This window comes from Somniosus microcephalus, chromosome 4 (assembly GCF_052327205.1).
Source record: "Somniosus microcephalus isolate GS21.2 chromosome 4, FLI_Smic_1.0, whole genome shotgun sequence".
NCBI classification, from domain to species: Eukaryota; Metazoa; Chordata; class Chondrichthyes; order Squaliformes; family Somniosidae; genus Somniosus; species Somniosus microcephalus.
In genome coordinates, this window is record NC_140990.1 from 251,679,814 (window position 1) to 251,701,183 (window position 21,370).

Genomic DNA, 21,370 nt, shown 5'->3' on the forward strand with positions numbered 1-21,370 from the left:
CGCTTTGGGACGTCCTGAGGTTGTGAAAGGTGCTATATAAATGCAAGTCTTTCTTTTTCTCCACTCCATCAGTACTGCAATGAAGTGAAGCCTAGTGTTCTCAAGTCCCATGAACCCACAACCTTCTGAATAGATACCAACAGTGAGCCAAACTAACACTTGGTTAAAAGGTCAGCACAAGGACTCCCACTCCTGATGCTGTCCCATTGCTGCTGTTGGAAAAATGCAAGTGTAGATGTCTGCCGAAGACAGGATCAGATTCAATTATTATTCCCACCTTATATCCAGCTATCAACCTATACCGTCCAAGCTTACACATGAAGAATTTCCATTTGGGCTTGATCCTAGAAGTCTGTTGACAACCATAGAAGCATACCCAAGCACATATCATTGCTTACAGGATGGAGAGAGGAAAAAAAAAGGAACTGGGGAAGGAGATCTTTGGACAGGAAAAAAACTTTGCTCCTCAAATGCTGCTCAAACAAGATAGCGAGCACAAAATCCACTGTTAATTATAGCCTGTATTAATGTAGTCCTGTACTAGGTTGGAAGTCTACAGAAGTTATGCTAAGGCTTTACAATACACCAAATCAGACCACAATACTGTATTCAATTTCAGTCACCACATCACAAAAATATATACTTCCATTAGAAATGGTACAGGAAAGAGCAACAAGAAAGCTCTCAACTTTAAAAGGAATGAGCTATTGGGGAAGATTACAGTAGCTTAAGATTATCACTTCAAGGTACACCAAGAAAGTATGAACAGCAAATGAAAATTAATAAAAAGTACATTTTGAACAGATGTTGGGGGAAAAAGATGCTTTCTCAAGGAATGATAAATGTTTGGAATAATTTGCCTAGCAAGAGAGCCAAAAAAAATTAGGGTAATACAAAATACAATTAGACATTATGTTGGGAGAGTTAATGCACTAGAAGAACTAGTTTCAATGCGCCAAATAGCCTTTTCATATCCCTGACTTTTGTTTTTATTTGTACAATCTCAAAATCTGTCTTACACAGATTGAATTTACAGACTCCAACCATGCTATTGAACATCCACATCTGTAAAATTTGTGTTTGCCTGAGATTGAGTGCACATGCTCTCCCAAAGGAATATCACCTACTTAATTAAGTCCAGAGCGCTTAGGGTCAGGCTGGCAAATGCAAGGCAAGCTAGAACCACCCTCCATTACAGCAGCGGCTTGCAAGGTTATCTGGAACAAAGTAGGATGAATTCCCCCCCCACCCCCAGCCCCACCACAGTGCCCTGGAGTAATGTGGGCCTGCCTTTTTCAGGCATAGGATTACCAGATCAGTCATAGTGGGTTGACTTGGTTCCAAATGTCCAATGCTAGGCACCTCATCTTGAAGTCAGTTTGACCCCAAAGAGATGCTGGAGAAAGCAAAAGTGAATGTAATCAATTAAACCATATAGTCGTAGAAATCTGCAATTTTCTACAACTCAAAGAATACACTAAATGGTAATATGAGACACTTAAAAACATATGTTCATTACTTCAAGTTAAACTTGAAGCAAAAATATTGCTACAAAGTTGATACTCAAGTGGTTATCCTTCTTTATGTAAAATACTTACTGTTGACAATGCATTGCATGTGGGTTACTCATATCTGTGATTGTATAGAGTAAGTGAATACACTGTGTGTAATTGAAAACAGATTTTGATTTTAAACAACTCTTCAGAATGGATTTTCACCCCAAAATACCTTCTTTATCATCTTCTTTCTGCACTTGCTCTGGTTCTGGTTCAGTTGCTTGCTTAGGTACAATATCCTCCTCCTCCTCCTCTTCTGCTGCAACATAACAGTTTATAAAACTTAATGCTGTATCCTTACAGACATCCTGAAACACCTCATCTTTAATTACAATATTTTCACATTGTTCTGAAGTTTTCACAATAAACGTGCCCTTTCAGAAGCTATTAACATGTTAACTTTGATTAGCTAAAGAAATGTTACTCAGGCCATTACTAAAGATGAAAAAAAAATTATTTCACAGCTGTCTGAAGAGCTACATTGCTGCTTGCAATCTTCCGACCATCAATGTCAGGGCAATGAAGAACTAACTAATGGCTTCTTTCTATCGTGAAAATGGCATGACAATCATTTCTTCTTGACGTTACTATTGTCAAAGGTACTGACATTTAACTGCTTTTCACTTTGCTCAGTGCTTACAAGCTGCAACACTATAGGTTTATTACAACTATATTGGAATTCTAGGAAAAATAAATTTCACAATACACTTAAAGATTCCATTTAAAACATTCACAACAAAAAAACAAATCCCCCCATGTTCCAATACTTACAATTTTTTTTAGAAATATGGTACAGTAAGAAAAACTGCAGAATTTCAAATATAATGACTTTTAAACTTTCATAGGTAATTTTCATATCTTGAAATTGCAAGTACTAACATGAGTTACTACAGCTGCATTATCAACTAAGACTAATACCAATAATAGGAGGGAAGCAATACAGATTATTCTTAATTGGATTTTATGCAAAGAAAGGAGATAATTAACACAAAGCTAGTCAGTCAATGTAAAGATAGAAGACAGATTTCAACGTAGACCTAAAATAATGCTCCCAAAAAATCAACAATCTTCATGTTTCCAGTCAGTTCAATACTGGAATAGCAACACTTATTACCACATCGTGCTTTCTTCAACAATATTTCAACTTACCAACAGATGAAAGGAACTCTTTAAAAATGCTACGGTTCACTCTTCCAAAGTTAAAAAGTCAGAAAGTTCTTGATAGTGCTACAGTGCCAGCTGTCTTGTGTTCAGTAATACACTAGATTGTCACACATCAATAAGTCTATTGAATTAATTAACTAACATTATTATTTAAAATATCCAAGTAGAAAATTAAAAGTTATTTTATATTGCAGTTACAAATCAATAAAAAAAACTGAACCAATTAACCATGTAATAATCTGAATTCCCATTGAACTTTATTGGAAACAAATAATTTAGTCTATCAAATGGTGTTCTTGTAAGGGCATTGAGAGAAATGATAATGTTAAATATACACAAGCCACTTCTATTGACAGCTCATGGAAAACAACATCTGCAACTGATGACCTTTATTTTTTCAGGAATATACAAGGCAATATATGGTTTCTGTGCAAGTTAAACTGTCGGGCCACAGGCTAATCAAAGGTATACAATCAAAATTAGGAAGCCAGAGAATATTCTGCACAACTAAAGGCTATTACTATATTTTCATTACAGATTCATGGTTATAATATCTGAAATATTGAGTAAATTTTGAAATCAAAGCGGTTAGTAATTATGAAATTCTAATGAAATGGCACACAGGATTTACAATCTGTGCTGCAACAACATACAATATATTTTGAGCACCGCTGACTAATAGAAGAAAGAATTTGCAATTAAGTAGCACCTTTCAGGTCCTCAAGATTCCCCAAAGTATTTCTTGAATAGTGCCTTGTAATCTTTTACATCTACGTCGACAGGCAGACAGAGCCTTGGTTTAACGTCTTATCTGAAAGACATCACCTCCAACAATATAGCACTCCCATAATATTGCACTAAGGTGTCAACCTAGATTACATGCTCAAGTCCTGGAATGAGGTTTGAACCTACAACCTTCTGACTCAGAGGCAAGACTACTACCACTGAGCCTAGCTGATGCTTATGGTTATTTGCCATGCATTACCATGTGATTAGGCCACATGACCCAATTCTAATACTGTGACTGGCCGGAAAATAGATCAGATAATATAATCCTGGATATTGTAGAACACAAGGGGAAGAAAAGTCTAAGGGGAGTTCTTACCCTTTATAAAGAAGAAAACAGTGTTCCAGGAATTTATTCAATTTTTGTTACAAAAAAATGCCAATTTTATCATTGGCATGGAGACCTTCAAGTCGGGTATTCCTCCCTGCTAGGCCACTCCAGTGACATTGACTGTAGGAGTGTCCAAGTGCCGCTGTACTGAAAACAACTAGGCTGTCCAACCCCAAGAGACGATGCCACAGGTTGGTAATGCAAATTCCAAAAAGGAAACAAGGTTAAGAAATGAATTGTTTTTAATGTACAACATATAGGTTGTAAAAATAAACAATGAAAAAGGAAATTTGCGAACACATTGCAAAATTTATACTAACTACCCATAATTGAAAATTATCTGCCCTTCCTTCTCAAATTTTTGCATGGTTCACTTCTGCAAAAAAGCAAACAGCACAGAATGAACAAGAAGTAAACCATCCAATAATTGAAAAGGGGGCGAAATTTGTCCTATTAGTGCTGCTTCCTGGGACCACCACGTGATGTAGGTCTGGGTTAGTGGAGGGACTGGCCTCCTTTTCCCCTCCCCCACAGCTTATCTTCTGAAGGGCTTGGTCTCACCAGAGGCCTTCAGTTGATGTGCTGGTTCAGCCTTTGGGGCCCTGTGGCCCCTTTAGTGTGACTCCTGTCTTTTTGGATGCTGCAGAACCACCTGGATCTTTCTGTCAGCATTTGGCAGGCTCCCTTATGTTGGCAGGAATTCCCTGACCTAGAAAACTGGGCATCCAGCCCAAACCTTTTTACAGTGGGATCAGGAAAATCCAGCCCCTTGAGGCTAGTGCTCTAGCATGCAACTAACAGTGGGACTCAAAGTTCACAATATTGGCCTGGTAAGTTGGAGGGAGCAAAATCTGAACCAAAAAAAGGATTCCCTTCTGGCAATCTTTTTTTGAATTTGTCCTTGCAATGTGAGAGATGCTGGTAAAGCCTCATTTATTGCCCACCCCTAGCTGCACTGAGAAGGTGGTAGTGGTCCTTTTCCTTGAACTGCTGCAATTTGTGTGTCAATGGCGCTCTCACAATGGCATTTGGTAAGGAATTGCAGGATTTTGATCCAGCCAAAAGGAAGCAGTGGCATTATATCTCCAACTGCGATGCTGTGCAATTTGGAGGTAAAAGTGTTCCCATGATCTTGCTGCTAGAGATCATGGGGTTGATTGGTGCTGTTGAAGTAAGCATGCTGAGTTGCTGTAGTGCACTCGAAGAGCACTTAATAGTGGACTGACCAAGAAAAAACCGCTCACGTCCATGGGGTCAGAATAAATCTGGGACACCAGCAACACTGCTTTAAGTAGTTATTACTTTTATTTTCCCAGCTTGTTCAATTGCTATAATTCATGTGGTTTAAATTTGAAAATCTACATATTCTAGATATCTGTTTTACAAATCTAGCTCATCTTGCTTTTCTCTTTGTTCCTAACCCAGAGGCCATGCTGTAAAAGGTTACTGTTTTTGTTAGATCATCTGTCTAAAGAAACATGACAGCAGGAAACTTCCCTGCACTTCGAGAAACCGAGCACAAGTTCTGATTTTGGGAAGCTACTGGTTTGTCAGGTCAGCTTATTTGCTGAGTGTTGTAAGCTGTTTTACTACATGAGATAGGCTGGTCAGAGGATGGGAACCAGCTGCCTAGATCAGGTCTCAGCAGCCAGGCCAGATGACTAGACAACAAAGAACAGATGGTATTGCTGGGATTGTGTTCTCCACTACAAGGTGGCACTGGGATGGCACAAAGTTTTCTGCCTGACTGCCTCCAATCACTTCTTCTCCGACAGCAAGACTGTGTAATTACTGGCCCACCAGGGGAGTTAAAGGCAAGCATTCAGGCTGAAGACTGAATAAAATACATCTTGTAGGCCACAACAGCTGCCAAACCACACTAACCGCCACATTTTCATATCCTTCACAACAAACACATTTAGGCAGACAATAAAAATATAATTAAGCCTGCAAGTAATAGAGCTTAGAGAAATAACAGTGAAATGCACACTATGATGTTAACTTGTGCTTTATCAAAATGATTAATCATATGTGCAAATTTAACAGTAGATGGGAATTGAATCTGCCTACCATTCTGACAAGTTTACAGAAATGGGTTAATAACATGAACAATTTCAATATCCTGCAGATATGCTCATACTTTCAACCAAATGGGGAAGTTAAAATCTTTCCTTTCAAGGGCTTCAATCAGCTGCAAAGGAAAACAGTAATCACTGTCTTTTGAGCAAGCTCTGCTGCATTTGTCAGCCCTTTCTCTAAGAATGTAGCCAGAGCAATCAACCTGCCATCCATTCAGAATGGAAAAACAATCTGAAAACACAGGGTATAATGCACCTGCCAGAGAAAATGGCCATTTCAGGAGAAGCTAGTGATCTGCATGACCCCACTGAGGAGGCGGTGGTGCAGAGGGGAAGAAATGCTTAAAAAGAATTCACAGTGATTCTGATCTCTCACACACTGACACTTCCTTACAAAGCATGCCAATTATAGCTTTTGTGCTACTTAAAAAATGAAAGCTTTTTTTCAAAAATAATCACACTGAGACACAGAAGACGTACATCCTTTCACAGAAATCACTTATACACTGGACAATCTATTAATCTGAAAGCAGTCTGACATAGTAGGGGTCCAACGTTGTTCGAGCACAAAACCAAAAACGCGACACCCAAGATTGAAATAATCTCTGCAGGTGTGCTTGCCCCCCTAGTCACTTTGTTGACAGTTTTACATACAATCATCAAATCTAAAACCTTTACACTGAATAATTTTTAAATTAACATTTTCTCAAGACCAAAAGCTCGATACTGTAATAACTATATTTTAAAATCACAAAAAGCGAGTCATGTTAAACTAAATGATGGAATACACCTGCATTTGTTTATTGGAAAATATCATACAGTACCGAGAAGCTGATCGACTAGCTTAAGTCCTACTTAATCCTGTAATTTCATGACAATATATTTCTACCATTGTAGAATTGACCAGTGATACTTCAAATGATCTGTATACATCACTGGAAAATGTCTCTTCTTTTTGCTTCCAATAATATGGTAACATATTTGAGATAACCAAAGGCAAAACTGATCTTACCAGGGAAATGAATGTCAGATAAAGCTGCATTATTAGAATAAGAGACCTAAAAGGATAACACAGTAATAAAATAGAAGAATGCTCAACTTTGTTCGAGAAAATTGCTCCTTGAATACCAACCCAAGCTGCCAATTAAGCCATAATATAAATAAAGCACTTCGCATATTTTCTGGATCAGAAGACTATCTGGATCTTCACAGATGATTGACATTTTAATTGGTCATTCAAATCTGGATAGATTTTCTTAAATTTTAATGGAAACTTTATCCGGTCTATTATTTTTTATTTAAAAGAAAATTACGTTTCATACAAAATCGACTGCTGGGTTGTATAAACTCCACTTGCTTTGGGGAAGTAAACTATAGATACTCTCTCCTGCAGTGCAGTTAGTATATGATAAAATAGTTAGCTTGTGCTCTATAACTTAAAACTATCCACAGAAATCTGACTGAAAATAACTAGTTTTATTTAGGAGATCAAATCCTGGGGAATAGTTTACAGAGTGAATTGGCACACTGCTCTTTTAGCCCTAAAATCTGCATTAAAATCCTCAGCGCACACTGAGGGATGATGATCTTCTCCATACTGGATGTAACAGTCAGATGTGAAATAAGTTTGGGTACTCTCAACCCAGTTCTTGTAGCACAAAAAAAACTCACTATAACAAAACAGAAATCGGCATTAAATTAGCAATATCTCTTGAACAAGAAGCAGGCTAGTATGGGAAACAGAAACACTAATTACAGGAAACTTTGTGTTATCCGGAGGCTAAATGTCCGGCAAGCTCGAGCCACCGGCAAAAATCAGGAACCGTTTTGTTAGGTTTTTTTTCTTCTCGTGGCTTTTTCTTCCAACAGTCAGGCTCTGCAAAGTCTCTCTGAAGCTGTTGCTAAGCGACAGAGACGCTTCCAAGGTACGGCCGACTGTTTAGAAGCTGTTGCTAAGCAACAGTGTTTGTTGCCAGATACAGAGCTGAAAAGCTCCGTATGCTTCAACATTAACGCTGGTTTGTCCGGCAGTTTTGAGGGAACGGCAACAGCTCGGTCCCGTCGGTGCCGGATAGCACAAAGTTTCCTGTAGTGCGGAACAGGGTACTCTTCAGACACATTAGGCCCGATTAAAACCCAGAGCAAGAATCGAGCAGGTGGGGGTCAAGGAAAGCACTAAACACCCCTGACCTGGGCAGGGTGAAGCCCAGGAGATTTTAACTCCCCAGCCTCATCTGCATGGCCCCCACCCCCAGTCAGCTCCCCACCTGAAACTCAGGTAATTCGCGAGGAGGGGATTTTTGAGAGGGTCTCATGTTCGGGAAGGGGGCAGGAGAGAGCCGGGGCAGGGGAGGCCTAAACCTTCCTTGTGGGGCTCCTCCTGGTTCCAAAAGGAAAGCAACAAAATCTTTTTTTAAATACCTGTTTGGGCCTCTCCTGTCCCTGGTTCCTCTTCCCACTATGTTCACCTGGCAGAAAAGCAACACTATCCTACTATGGGGAAAATACCCTCCCCAATCAAAAAATAGAAGCTAAATTATCCCAAAGAAAAGAGCAACACAATCTTCAGGATACTAATGGTTATAGGCATAGGTGGGGGTGGGAACTCTACAGGGGGTTAAAACACCTCCTGAAACTTCTATGATTTTTTTTAAAAAATCTGACCACTCTTTCTTTCAAAAAGAACATGATTTAGATCACTTGTTAGAACACAGAAACATAGATGTTCTTCCATAGCTGGTTAGTTCTGCAATTCACCCAGTGAAAACCAATTAGTTGGGATTGCACTTCTAAATGTTCACTGGGATATTGCAGTGAATAGTAGGAAAGTCATTAACAGACTAGTGACACGTAACCGGCGCTTGGTCTTAGTGCTTTAGAGTTTTTTTCCAACAAGACTGTATTTTCATTTGATTTGCTTTATTTGAATTGCTAGATTAATGGAAGTAATATTTCTTTTGAATATTATGAAATGCCCATTTGAAAAATAGACCATTTGAAGTAGTTTTGTTTGGTCTGACAAGCTCATAGCAAACACCCCCCAAAAAAAAATCACACCTACACCACTAATGGTGCTTTTGTACAACAGGTTCCAATTTGACCCTAGTTCTGTTTTAGAGCAGTATTGAGTTATACTACGCCGCTGTGATCTCAAAGTGGAGCTTGCACATGCATACTTAAACAGTGCTCAAGTTTCACTGATATTGGAATGCTGGTGAACTTTTTGAAGGTAATAAAGAACTAATTTTTCAGTCAGCTCTTTATTAACATTATTAGCATTGTTAAAATTTTAAAAATTGGCTTCCCACTAGTTGATATTTTGTAATCACAAATAACAAATTTAAAATATTAAATTGTGGTTATTTCATACTATATATTGAAATAAAAAATGAAATAGAATTTAAATTTAAATACTGCATCCTTTTGGTTCCAATATCTATAAAAATGATAGAACTGTCCTTCCACCACCCTAACAAGTTCAACATTCTAGTTTCTAATTTTAGACACAAGATACGTAATTTCAGAATCATGCAGACAGCCAATTTTTGACTCCCATTTGGAATATTAAGGTTCAAATAAAAACATTCACCATTGCAGAGAAGCAAATACTCCAAAATTGGTTGTATTGAGCCTTCAGTAACAACCAGCTCTACCCCAATCAGCTCAACACTAATATTGATTAGTCCTCAACCTTCACAATTCCAATGTTTTGTGAGGAAAGCACATGGGAATGTTATTTTGCATCAGTTAAAGAAAATTATTTCCCTTTCTGCAATAATAACATATCTAACAAATTTAGAGGACAGACACCATCAAAGCAGCTGTGTACCATATTGTCAATTTTTAAAATAAAATGCGATGTGCTTTCAGACTTACTACAGTCTGGCTTTCATCAATAGATTTCACTCCAGCAGACTATACAATATAGACTCTGTACTAAAGTAGCAGTTACTGCAAAAGTGACCAACTATTGTCAATGAACACCAAACACAAGGTTAAGGAACCACTGAGTTTTTACTCTGTCTTAACATCAAAATTGTGATGTATTTCGTTGAGGTGGAAAGAAAAGCATTGCTGTAAATTAGGCTGCACCTAGCAATAACGATATGAGTGAAGTTACAGTTGTCTAGATGATGTGTTTCTATGGAGCAGGTTAATCAAAGTTAAATCATCTGTGAAATGGCTGTGTTTTGTTAACTTGGGAGTCTGTGTATCCTTCCAGGCATATAAGGCATTTGACTCGTTCTATTTCCTACATACACAGGCACGATTAATCATACATATTTTTGTAGCATTGAACGATTTGAAGTGAGAAATAAATTACAATTCTAAGATGCCTTTTAAACGATAATGAAAATTCATAATGGAAAAAAAATACATTTCCCTTTCTCTCCTAAAGAGTGACAGTTTTGGTCAGTTTATAGTACTCTCACCTCAGTCATAAGGTTATGGGTTGAAGCCCCACTCCAAGACTTCAGCACATAATCTAGGCTGACACTACAGCACAGTACTGAAGGAATGCTGCATTATCTCAGGTGTTGTCCTTCAGGTGAGACATTAAATCGAGGGCATATCTGCCGGTGTGATTCAAATGAACACTGAAGATCCCACTGCACTATTCATAGTAGTATCCTGAGCAATATGCCTCTCAACCAACATCAAAAAAAAAAAACTGGTCATTCATCTCACTGCTGTTGACCATAGTAAACTGTTCCACATTCACCTACGTAATAATAGTGATTGCACTACAAGGTAATAGATTGTATGTGAAGTGCTTTGGAGCATTTGAGAGATGTTATAAGGCCCTATATATATGCAAGTTCTTTGTTAGGATATTGATTCCTGCTGGGATTCGGTTCCGATAAAGTGCAACTTCAATTACCTCACATTCCCGTTATCCACCTTCTCAAGTATCTACAAAGAGGAGAGAGGAGTGCCAACGTGCAGCAGCATGAACTAATTGCTGTAGCATGTGCTGGTAAGGAGCATGTTGAAGCAGGCAGGCTTCTTATTGATTTTAACGCTGCAGCTCCACCGAGATCAATGTTGCTGTGGCTACTACAGTGTAGTAAAGTGAGGAAGATAGTAATAGACTTCAAGACAGACAGGCTGGTGGAATGGGCGGACACATGGCAGATTAAATTTAATGCAGAGAAATGGGAGGTAATACATTTTGGTAGGAAGAATGAGGAGAGACCTACACACTAAATGGTACAATTTTAAAGGGGTGCGAGAACAGAGACCTGGGGGTGCTTGTATACAAATCTTTCAAGATGGCAGGACATGTTAACAAAGCATATGGAATCTTGGGCTTTACAAATAGAGGCAGAGAGTAAAAAAGCCAGGAGGTTATGCTAAACACTAGTTCGGCCCCAGCTGGAGTATTGTGTCCAATTCTGGGCACCACACTTTAGGAAGGACGTGAAGGCTTTGGAGAGGGTCCAGAAAAGATTTACTAGAATGGTTCCAGGGATGAGGGATACAGTTACGACTAGAGAAGCTGGGATTGTTCTCCTTGGAGCAGAGAAGGCTAACAGGACAGTTGATAGAGGTGTTTAAAATCATGAAGGGTTTAGATAGAGTAAATAAAGAGAAACAATTTCCAATGGCTGAAGGGTCGATAACAAGAGGGTACAGATTTAAGGTGACTGGCAAAAGAACCAAAGGCGACATGAGGAAAAACTTTACTCATCGAGTGGTTAAGATTTGGAATGCACTGCCCAATAGGGTGGTGGATATAGATTCAATAGTAGCCTTCAAAAGGGAATTGGATAAATACTTAAAAGGAGAAAAAAATTGCAGGGATATGGGGAAAGAGCAGAGGAGTAGGACTAACTGGATTACACTTTGAAAGAGCCGGCGCAGACTCCACGGGCCTAACAACCTCCTTCCTCGCTGTACTATTCTATGATTCTGTCAGGAAGACAGGAGGTTGCCATAGTGTGCCTTAGTACACAGCCCCTGTAGATCTGCGAGCACCAAGATGGCATTTTTGGTCAGCTCTCTCAGGCTTGTGGTGGGTCTAATGGCTGGAGTCACATGCTGGTTATGTTTGGGAGCATTGAGACAGATTGGATTAGATGTGCAAAGCCAGCTAATCTTGCTGGCAGGACCATCAGAGGCAACTGCTATTGGGCAGAACTGAAGCAGGCGGATAGAAAGATGCAGAGCATGCAAAGTTCAAAGCATCAATCAGCAGTGTAAATTTAAGGACACCCCGTTATCTGCTCATTTCCATTATCTGTAGATAAATCCCCTTAATTATAGCAGCTAACTGAAGTATTTATCTCAAATTCAGTATATCATGATTCTAGAACTTATGAATATGCAAACTAGTTAAGAATGTTCCCTGCTGTATATTTACAAATCAGCTAGGAGATTGCACAGATAGATGTCTATTGGCATTTAATGCAGAGAAATGCATGATACTACATTCTGGGAGGAAGAATAAGCAGAGGAAATACATATTAAATGGTAAAACTTTAACGGAGTAGAGGAGCAGAGACTTTAGGTTCAGATACAGTAATCTTTAAAAGCGAGAGGGCAAGTTGATAAAGCTGTTAAAAAAAGTGCATGAGATCCAAGGTTTTATAAATAGGGGCATCGAATACAAAAGCAAAGACATAATGTTAAATCCATTTAATATAATTGCTTAGGCTCAAATTAGAATATTGTGCAGTTTTGGGCACCCTACTTTAGGAAGGATGTGAAGGCCGTGGAGAAGACCCAGAAGATGTTCACTAAGATGATGCCAGGGTGAATGGCTTTAGTTGTAAGGAGAGGCTGGCGAAACTGGGGCTCTTTTAATTAGAGCAGAGAAAGTTAAGACAAGATGTGATAGACTGTTCAAAATTATGAGGGGTTTTAGTAAGCTAAATTAGAGAAAACAATTTTAACTGGTCAATAAGTCAGTAAAGGGAATAAATTTATGATCATCAAGAGATTTTTCCCCCCCCCCCCCCCCCCCACACAGAGGCTGTTAAGACATGAAGGGGCCTTAAGAGGGCACAAACCAACTTGCGCCCGGGCGCGGCGATATCTGCGCCTCTCGCGAAATTGACCGGACATTTTGCGGTGGCGCTAAACACTACTGCCACGATCTCCTGCACCGGCAGATCGTGACGTCAGTCGAGTGCGCAACGCCCCGGTAGTGCCCCGGACTGGAAATTGAGTGGCGCCCCCTGCCTTAATGCCTGCCGCTAGCAACGACAGGTTGAGGGGAGCGTTTTGCAGTCGGGAAGGGACTGGGGGAGCGCTATTTAAAGGCGACCGCTTCCTGCCTTTTTTTGTTGGTGACATTTTTGCACCATGCATTCTGAGACTCTCTTCTGGAGAGATTCTACACTGTGTGAAAGAGTTTTGCATACCGAGCAGCACTTTGCAGATTCATTTTGATTTGCCCTTCCTTGTATCTATTTAGAAGAGACTGTGGGGGCTGCACTCTGAGCTCTTTCCCTGGGCCTCTCCATTGTTCTTTCCAGCAGATTTGATGTACAGGTCTCTCCAGGCAGAGACTCAAGGCTGCAATGAACAGGATGTGGATGGAGACCAAGATAAACCCTCCCCTTTAAGATAAAAACAGAAAATGCTGGAGAAACTCAGCAGGTCAAGCAGCATCTGTGAAGAGAGAAACAGAGTTAACGTTTCAGGTCGATGAACATTCATCAGAACTCCCCTTTAAGAATTGGCCGGTGCCAGTGTGTCTGTGTTCCATTGCTGACTGATATCACGAGCTTCGCCAGCGCTGTGAGTTAGCGCCTCGCTCCTTGGCCTTTGCGCCTTAAGATAGATGTGAAGCGCCTGATTTAGCGCTCCAATCACCTCCAGGGGCGAGAGAGGCAAATTTTGCAGTCAGCGGCGATAATTTGCGCCCGGCCGATATTCGCGCCTCAAAATGGGCAATACTGAATTTCTCCCCTGAAATGCCTTACCAGAAACAGTGCTGGAAACACAATCCATATAGATTTTAAAAGGGAAATGGATAACTATTTAAAAAAGAAATTTTTTTTAAAAATGGGACTGGGAATGGGACTGAATGGACAACTCTTTCAGAGAGCCAGCACAGGCCTAATTTAAAAAAAACAGGAGGCCTTTTGATCTAATTCATTCTTGGAATATGTGCGTCACTGACAAGACCAGCATTTATTGCCCATTCCTAGTTCCCCCCAAGAAGGTGGTGGTGTGCCTTCTTCTTGAACTGCTGCAGTCCATGTGGTGAAGGTACTACCATAATGCTGTTAGTTAGGGAGTTCAGGCAGACCAGGCTGCCAAGAGAGGACAGGATATGCTCTCACTGCAGTCAGGGAGTGGTGGAGACAGAGATGCACTTCCTCACAGCTTGTGGAAAATATCAGGGCATCAGGGAGAATTTCTACCAAAAATTCTCACAAATATGCCCTGATTTCAGAAATCTGAATGACAACCAAAAACTCCCATTCCTACTGGGAGAGGAGAGAAGCTGCATAACACTGGCGGCACACTATGTTACAGCTTGCCATGAACAGAGGGACAACCAGTAAACTAAGAAAAGAATATATATAAACAATGCAAATGTATATTTATACACTCAGGGATATACCTGTTTATACACTGTATGAATAGAACTGCGTTTATGTGCTAAACCATAAATGTATTTTGATGCTTTGGCAACATAAGATGTAACTTATCATGCCAATAAAGCGATTTGAATTGTGAATTGTGAATTGTGAGTTCCAGAATTTTGACCCAGTGATGTAGTAGTAGTCTCGGCGACTTGTTGCACGCATCCTGTAGATAGTAGAAACTGCAGCCACAGTACGATGATGGTGGAGGCAGGGGATGTTCAAGCTGGTGGATGAGGTGCCAATCGAGGTTCCCCATAATTTTTTTGGTGTGCGACCTATTCAAATTACTGCGGATGTGGGTTTTTTGACATTAGAACATCAAGGTGCCAGCTGCACAGGACCTGCAGATTGTTGCGTGGCCAAAACGTGAACATTGGTGCCAATTAAGCGAACTGCTTTGTCGAGAGGCTTTGGGGAGTCAGGAGGTGAGCCACTCGTAGCACAGTACCCAGCTTCTGACCGGCTCTAGTAGCCACAGCATTATGTGGCTGTTCCAGTTGAGTTTCTAGTCAATGGTGACCCTGCCCCCACCACCAGATGTGGCTAATTACATTTATGATTGGTAAATAAAAAGGAGTAATAGATATGTGATCTCAAACTCATTCACATGGTGTATATGCATGTGTATTTAACCTTTCTATGTGTTTGTAGGCAAAATGACAAAACGCAGTGTGTTCGGGTGTTTTTTGATCGTTGTATGTGCTTTACTTCTTTGGTTACTACTTATTGGTTATCTGCTAAAATGGTGTGCAATGAGTGAAAACGCCAGACTTCAGCACCATGGAAACACCAGCAACATTGTATGTAGAAGGGAAGCTGTCATCATGGTCAGTTCAACCAATTCAGATCAGTAGAAGGAAGCAAGCCAACCAATTACAAGCAGCTACAACATGGCAACGAGTAAGCCACGTCATGGCAACGAGTAAGCAACATCCAACTGCGTTCTGGATGGAGAGCAGGGGTGGTTCTGGCACGTCTCATTTTTGCGAGTCAACATGCTCAGCGATCACTCCGATAAAATTAAAGTACTGCTCACAACTGCTAGACAAAAACCTAGAAGCCGCATTAAGATGTGTGTCTAATAAATTTATGCCAGAATTCCAATCTTTGGTGAAAGAGAAAGACTGCAAAGTTTCACACAGAATGGTGGTAGATGTTTATTAAGTAAATATACACGAGTTACATTTACCTGTAATAACAACAGAAAATGCTGGAAAAACTCAGGTCAGGCAACATCCGTGGACAGAAATTTGAGTTGACGTTTCGGGTCGAACCCTTCTTCAAAACTGGAAAGAAAAGATAGATCGGAGGCAGGGCTGCGATTGGACAAAAGAATAAAAGAAACAAAAGAAGTAAAAAAGAGACAATAAAAGGTGTTAGAAGCTAGATGAGATGGTAATAGGCTGAGATTGGGTGTAAAGTGTACTGGCAGGGCAAGGGATAGCTGCCAAGTGTGAGAGCGAAACAAAAGGAAAGGGGGGGGGGGGGGGGGGGAAAAAGGAGTGGAAAAATTACAAGAAAAAATGAAATAGGGGCCGAGGTTATGATCTGAAATTGTTGAACTCGATATTGAGTCCGGAAGGCTGCATTAGGCACTCTGCAGCCTTCCGGACGAAACATCGAGTTCAACAATTTCAGATCATAACCTCGGCCCCTATTTCATTTTTTCTTGTAATTTTTCCGCTCCTTTCCCCCCCCCGCCACCTTTCCTTTTGTTTCGCTCTCACACCTGGCAGCTATCCCTTGCCCTGCCAGTACACTTTACACCTAATCTCAGCCTATTACCATCTCGTCTAGCTTCTAACACCTTTTATTGTCTCTTTTTTACTTCTTTTGTTTCTTTTATCCGATCGCAGCCCTGCCTCCGATCTATCTTTTCTTTCCAGTTTTGAAGAAGGGTTCGACCCGAAACGTCAACTCAAATTTCTGTCCACGGATGTTGCCTGACCTGCTGAGTTTTTCCAGCATTTTCTGTTGTTATTTCGGATTTCCAACATCTGCAGTATTTTGCTATCGTACTTACATTTACCTGTATTGTGTGTAAGGCTTTTTCTATTTAAGTTAGTGCTGGGGCTAAAACAGAGTCACCATAGCCACACCTGTGGTTAGTCAGCGATTTCTATTGAACATGTGGAGGATAAACTTCAAAACAGACTGGTTGAATCTGGCCCAGAAATTCGGGTCTCCACTGGTGAGTATGCACGGGGTACTCACCCGTAAGCCCAATGGAAGTGCCGGTTTCGTGCATGCACCGCATGCGTGGGAAACCGGAACTTCCGTTCCCTTGAAAGAAGGGATTTAGAGGTGGAACGCGTGCGCCGGAGAGGCAGCGTGTGCACATTGAACTTACGTTTTTTTTGCAGGTTTTTCCAGGAGGCTAAGTCTCCAGGAGTTACACATATAAAAAGCAGGCGCAAGGCCTGCTTTTAACAAGGTAAGTGGTGAATTAATTAAAATTAAAACATTTTTTCCACAGGTTTATTATTTTTAAATACTTTAAAGAAAGGTAAGTTTATTTTTAGCCCTGTTAAAAAATGTAATTAATTTTTTCAAAAATTCAAATTATTGTTTAAAAGTTATTTTATATAATTTATAGTTATTTTTAAAATGTGATTTTTAAAAAATGTATTTGAAATTTTAGTGATGTTTTGGGGCTTATAGTATTTATAGTTTTGACAGCTCTTCCTGTCAAACTTATGAATGAAGCATTCCCTGCTACCATTGGCTCTCCATGGCCCACGTGATCCCAGGGGACGCACTGAACAAACTGCGCCCCTGGGATACGTAAGCACTGCGCGCCAGCAGTTGAAGGAGGCCCAGGGTCGGAATCCCACGCGGGCCCACAGCTCAACGGCCGGCGCGCTAGGTAAGCGCAGGTCAGAGGCTTGCACCCGCGGGAAGCCTCCGACCCGAATTTCTGGGCCATTGTAATTTCTATGTAACTCCATGTAATAAGGAGGGAGAAAGAAGCAAAATTCTACTACAAATACTTCCATACAAGCAAAAGTTTTGAACAGTTTACAATTGTTCACAGTTAACCAGAATTTAAGTTTACAAAGTTTCACCATGTTATGACTGAAGATACCCAACTCGGGTGATTCCCAATTAGCATTCGGGATCAGAAAGAACGCCATCTATACAGAACAAATTCTTGCACAATAATGAAACCCAAAATAGTACATTTCTACAAAGTAAGGGATAACCAGACTAAATTTTTAAATCCTTTCTGGAACTGTAACATGTTTTTGAAAACTTCTTTCCAAGACAAGTCAAATACTTTACATTCCAAGTACTCTGGCCAGCATTTACTTTTCCTTTAAAATATATTTTACATTTTCTAAGTTACATTGTACTTTTAAAAGAACTTCATCCACCAGTAAAATCCTAATATTACAAAGGCCCTTTTCCAGTTTCATTTTACTTTATGATGAAAAAGCATTGCAATTTGAAAAGCTGAGATTTAGTCATCCACATTTCTGCTTAGTATTGTGCTCCACATTATTGCAGTGCTGCATGAACATACAAACATGAGGACAAACCATCACATTTAAGCAGCTAAACAGCAACACAACTGTTCTCAGTCATTCCAAACTAGACACCACTATAGTTTCTAGAGATAGCAAAGCATTTGGAGTTGGCGTTGTAGGAAGAAGTAGGAGCATAAGCCTTGGAATAGAATTAAAACGTAGTGTTTTTTTATATCATCAGAATCTTACAAACAAAGACTGTTAAGATATTGATACTGAAAGCCAGGTCAGGTTAGGGTCAATAAACAAGTGGCAAATGAAGTTATAATAAAAAGGTTCTTTGACCTTATAAACAGTTCCTAATTGATAAGCACCTAAATTGGTATAGTTCCTGAGAAAGCCTTTTGACAACAGGGGTTAAAGCAAGAGTTTTTCCTTCACCTAGTTTACAACTTGACTAAATTCTCAGTCTTTATAGAAACCCTTCCTGTGAAAGCAAGAAGGATGGCCTCTGTGCTCAACAGGGGTCAACCCCTGACCCAGACGATCAGCACTGACAGCCAACTGCATTCGAAACAATGAGAGTTGAAGGTTTTTTGAAATGTTGCATTGGAAAGGAAGTGTTCTAATTATGGGGAAGAAGTGACTGACATATCAAATTGCCTGAGCATTTTTTGTTTTTGATCTTAGGATATAAGCAAGGCAGTTTTTGATCAGACAGTCATTAAGAACAGGTTGCTTTATGTATGCTTGGAGAAGTCAAGAAATTCAGTTTAGTTCAGAAAGAAGTACAGCAATTATTAAGACAAATCAACAGTTAAAAGTTTTCAAGTTATAAGACATAGTATAAATTTGAGTGCATGCACAGGATAAGCAAAGAGAATGAGAATACAGAACAGGACATTATATTGAAAATACACCCACTCCTTTAACCACTGTATCGTAATAGTCAGGAACCATGCTAAGTTGAGCTATTTTAGTCCCAAAATATAAAATGAGAGACACTGCAAAACTATGCTTCTAAAGTGATCAGAACATAATAAATAAGAGCAGGAGTAGGCCATATGGCCCCTCGAGCCTGCTCCGCCATTCAATAAGATCATGGCTGATCATCGACCTCAACTCCACTTTCCCACCCCATCTCCATATCCCTCGATTCCCCATGAGTCCAAAAATCTATCTATCTCAGCCTTGAATATACTCAAAGATCATCATTTACAGTCCTCTGGGACAGAGAATTCCAAAGATTCAAAACCCTCTGAGTGAAGAAATCCCTCCTCATCTCGGTCTTAAATGGCCTACCCCTTATCCTGAGACTATGCCCCCTAGTTCTAGACACTCCAGCCGGGGGAAACAACCTCTCAGCATCTATCCTGTCAATCATCTTCAGAATCTTGTATGTTTCAATGAGATCACCTCTCATTCTTCTAAAGTATAGGCCCATTCTACACAATCTCTCATCATAGGACAGCCCTCTCATCCCAGGAATCAATCTAGTGAACCTTTGTTGCACCGCCTCCAAGGCAAGTACATACTTCCTTAGATAAAAAGAGACCAAAACTGTGCACAGTACTCCAGGTATGGTCTCACCAAGGCCCTGTATAATTGCAGCAAGACTTCCTTACTCTTATACTCCAACTCCCTTGCAATAAAGGCCAACATGCCATTTGCCTTCCTTATTGCTTGCTGTACCTGCATGCTAGCTGTCTGTGTTTCTTGCACGAGGACACCCAAATCTCTTTGAACACCAACATTTGAAAGTTTCTCACCATTTAAAAAATTGTGTTTTTCTATTCTTCCTACCAAAGTGAATAACCTCACATTTCCCTACATTATACTCCATCTGCCGTCTTACTGCCCACTCACTCAGTCTATCTATATCCCTTTGCAGACTCTTTGTGCTCTCCTCAGAGATTACTGTCCCACCGAGCTTTGTATTATCAGCAACTTGGATACATTACACTTGGTCCCTTCATCTAGGTCATTAATATAGATTGTAAATAGCTGAGGCCCCAGCACTGATCCTTGCGGCACCCCACTAGTTACAGCCTGCCAACCTGAAAAAGATCCGTTTGGCCCTACTCTCTGTTTTCTGTCCGTTAATTAATCCTCTATCCATGCTACTATATTACCCCCAACCCCATGAGCCCTAATCTTGTGTAATAACCTTTTATGTGGCACCTTATCGAATGCCTTTTGGAAATCCAAATATACTACATCCACTGGTTCCCCTTTATCTACCCAACTAGTTACATCCTCAAAAAACTCTTAATAAATTTGTCAAACATTATTGCCCTTTCATAAAACCATGTTCACTCTGCCTAATCATGTTATAATTTTCTAAGTGCCCTGATACCACTTCCTTAACAATTACAGCATTTTCCTGACAACTGATGTCAGGCTAACTGGCTTCTTGTTCCTGCTTTTTCTCTCCCTCCTTTCTTGAATAGCAGTGTTACATTTGCGACCTTCCAATCCGCTGGGACCATTCTAGAATCTAGGGAATTTTGGAAGAGCAAAACCAATGCATCCACTATCTCTTCAGCTACCTTTTAGAACCCTAGGGTGTAGGCTGTCAGGTCCAGGGGATTTGTCGGCTTTTAGTCCCATTAGTTTCTCTACTTATATTAATTACGTGAAGTTCCTCGCCCTCATTAGACCCTTGGTTCCCCATCATTTTTGGTATGCTTTTTGTGTCTTCTACTGTGAAGACAGATACAAAATAGTTGTTTAACATTTCTGCCATTTCCTTATTTCCCATAATAATTTCTCGTCTCAGCCTCTAAGGGACTAACGTTTACTTTTGCTACTCTTTTCCTTTTTACATACTTATAGAAACTCTTATCTGCTTTTATATTTCTTGCTAGTTTTCTCTCATTCTATTTTTTCCTTTTATATCAATATTTTGGTCAACTTTTGCTGGTTTCTGAAACTCTCCCAATCCTCAGGCTTACTATTATTCTTTGCAACATTATAAGCTTCTTCTTTCAATCTAATGCTATCCTTAACTTCTTTAGTTAGCCACGGTTGGATCACTTTTCCTGTGGAGTTTTTGTTTTCTCAATGGAATGTATTTTTGTTGAGAATTATGAAATATTTCTTTAAATGCTAGCCACTGCTTATCTACCACCATACCCTTTAATCTATTTTTCCAATCTACCTTAGCCAACTCACCCCTCATACCTATGTAATTGGCTTTATTTAAGTTTAAGACTCTAGTTTCAGACTTGGGCAAGTCACTCTCAAAATTAATGTGAAATTCTATCATATTATGATCACTCTGCCCCAGAGGATCCTTCACTATGAGACTGCTAATTAACCCTGTCTCATTACACAATACAAGATCTAAAATAGCCTGTTCCCTGGATGGTTCCATGACACATTG

At 39.9% G+C, this 21,370-nt stretch overlaps 1 protein-coding gene across 8 annotated transcripts in view; it reads right to left on the reverse strand.

Annotated features, from left to right (window-relative positions):
* Positions 1–21,370, reverse strand: part of LOC147120372 (cytoplasmic dynein 1 intermediate chain 2-like) — a 125,777-nt gene that overhangs the window by 42,748 nt on the left and 61,659 nt on the right. For 4 of the 8 annotated variants that reach the window (XM_085986206.1, XM_085986210.1, XM_085986208.1 and 1 more), the window contains one exon: positions 1,729–1,812. In XM_085986206.1, coding sequence (XP_085842332.1) covers positions 1,729–1,812 — 84 coding nt within the window. Of the gene's footprint in view, positions 1–1,728; positions 1,816–21,370 lie in introns of all 8 variants that reach the window. The other 4 variants (XM_085986205.1, XM_085986209.1, XM_085986207.1 and 1 more) reach the window with 1 other exon arrangement.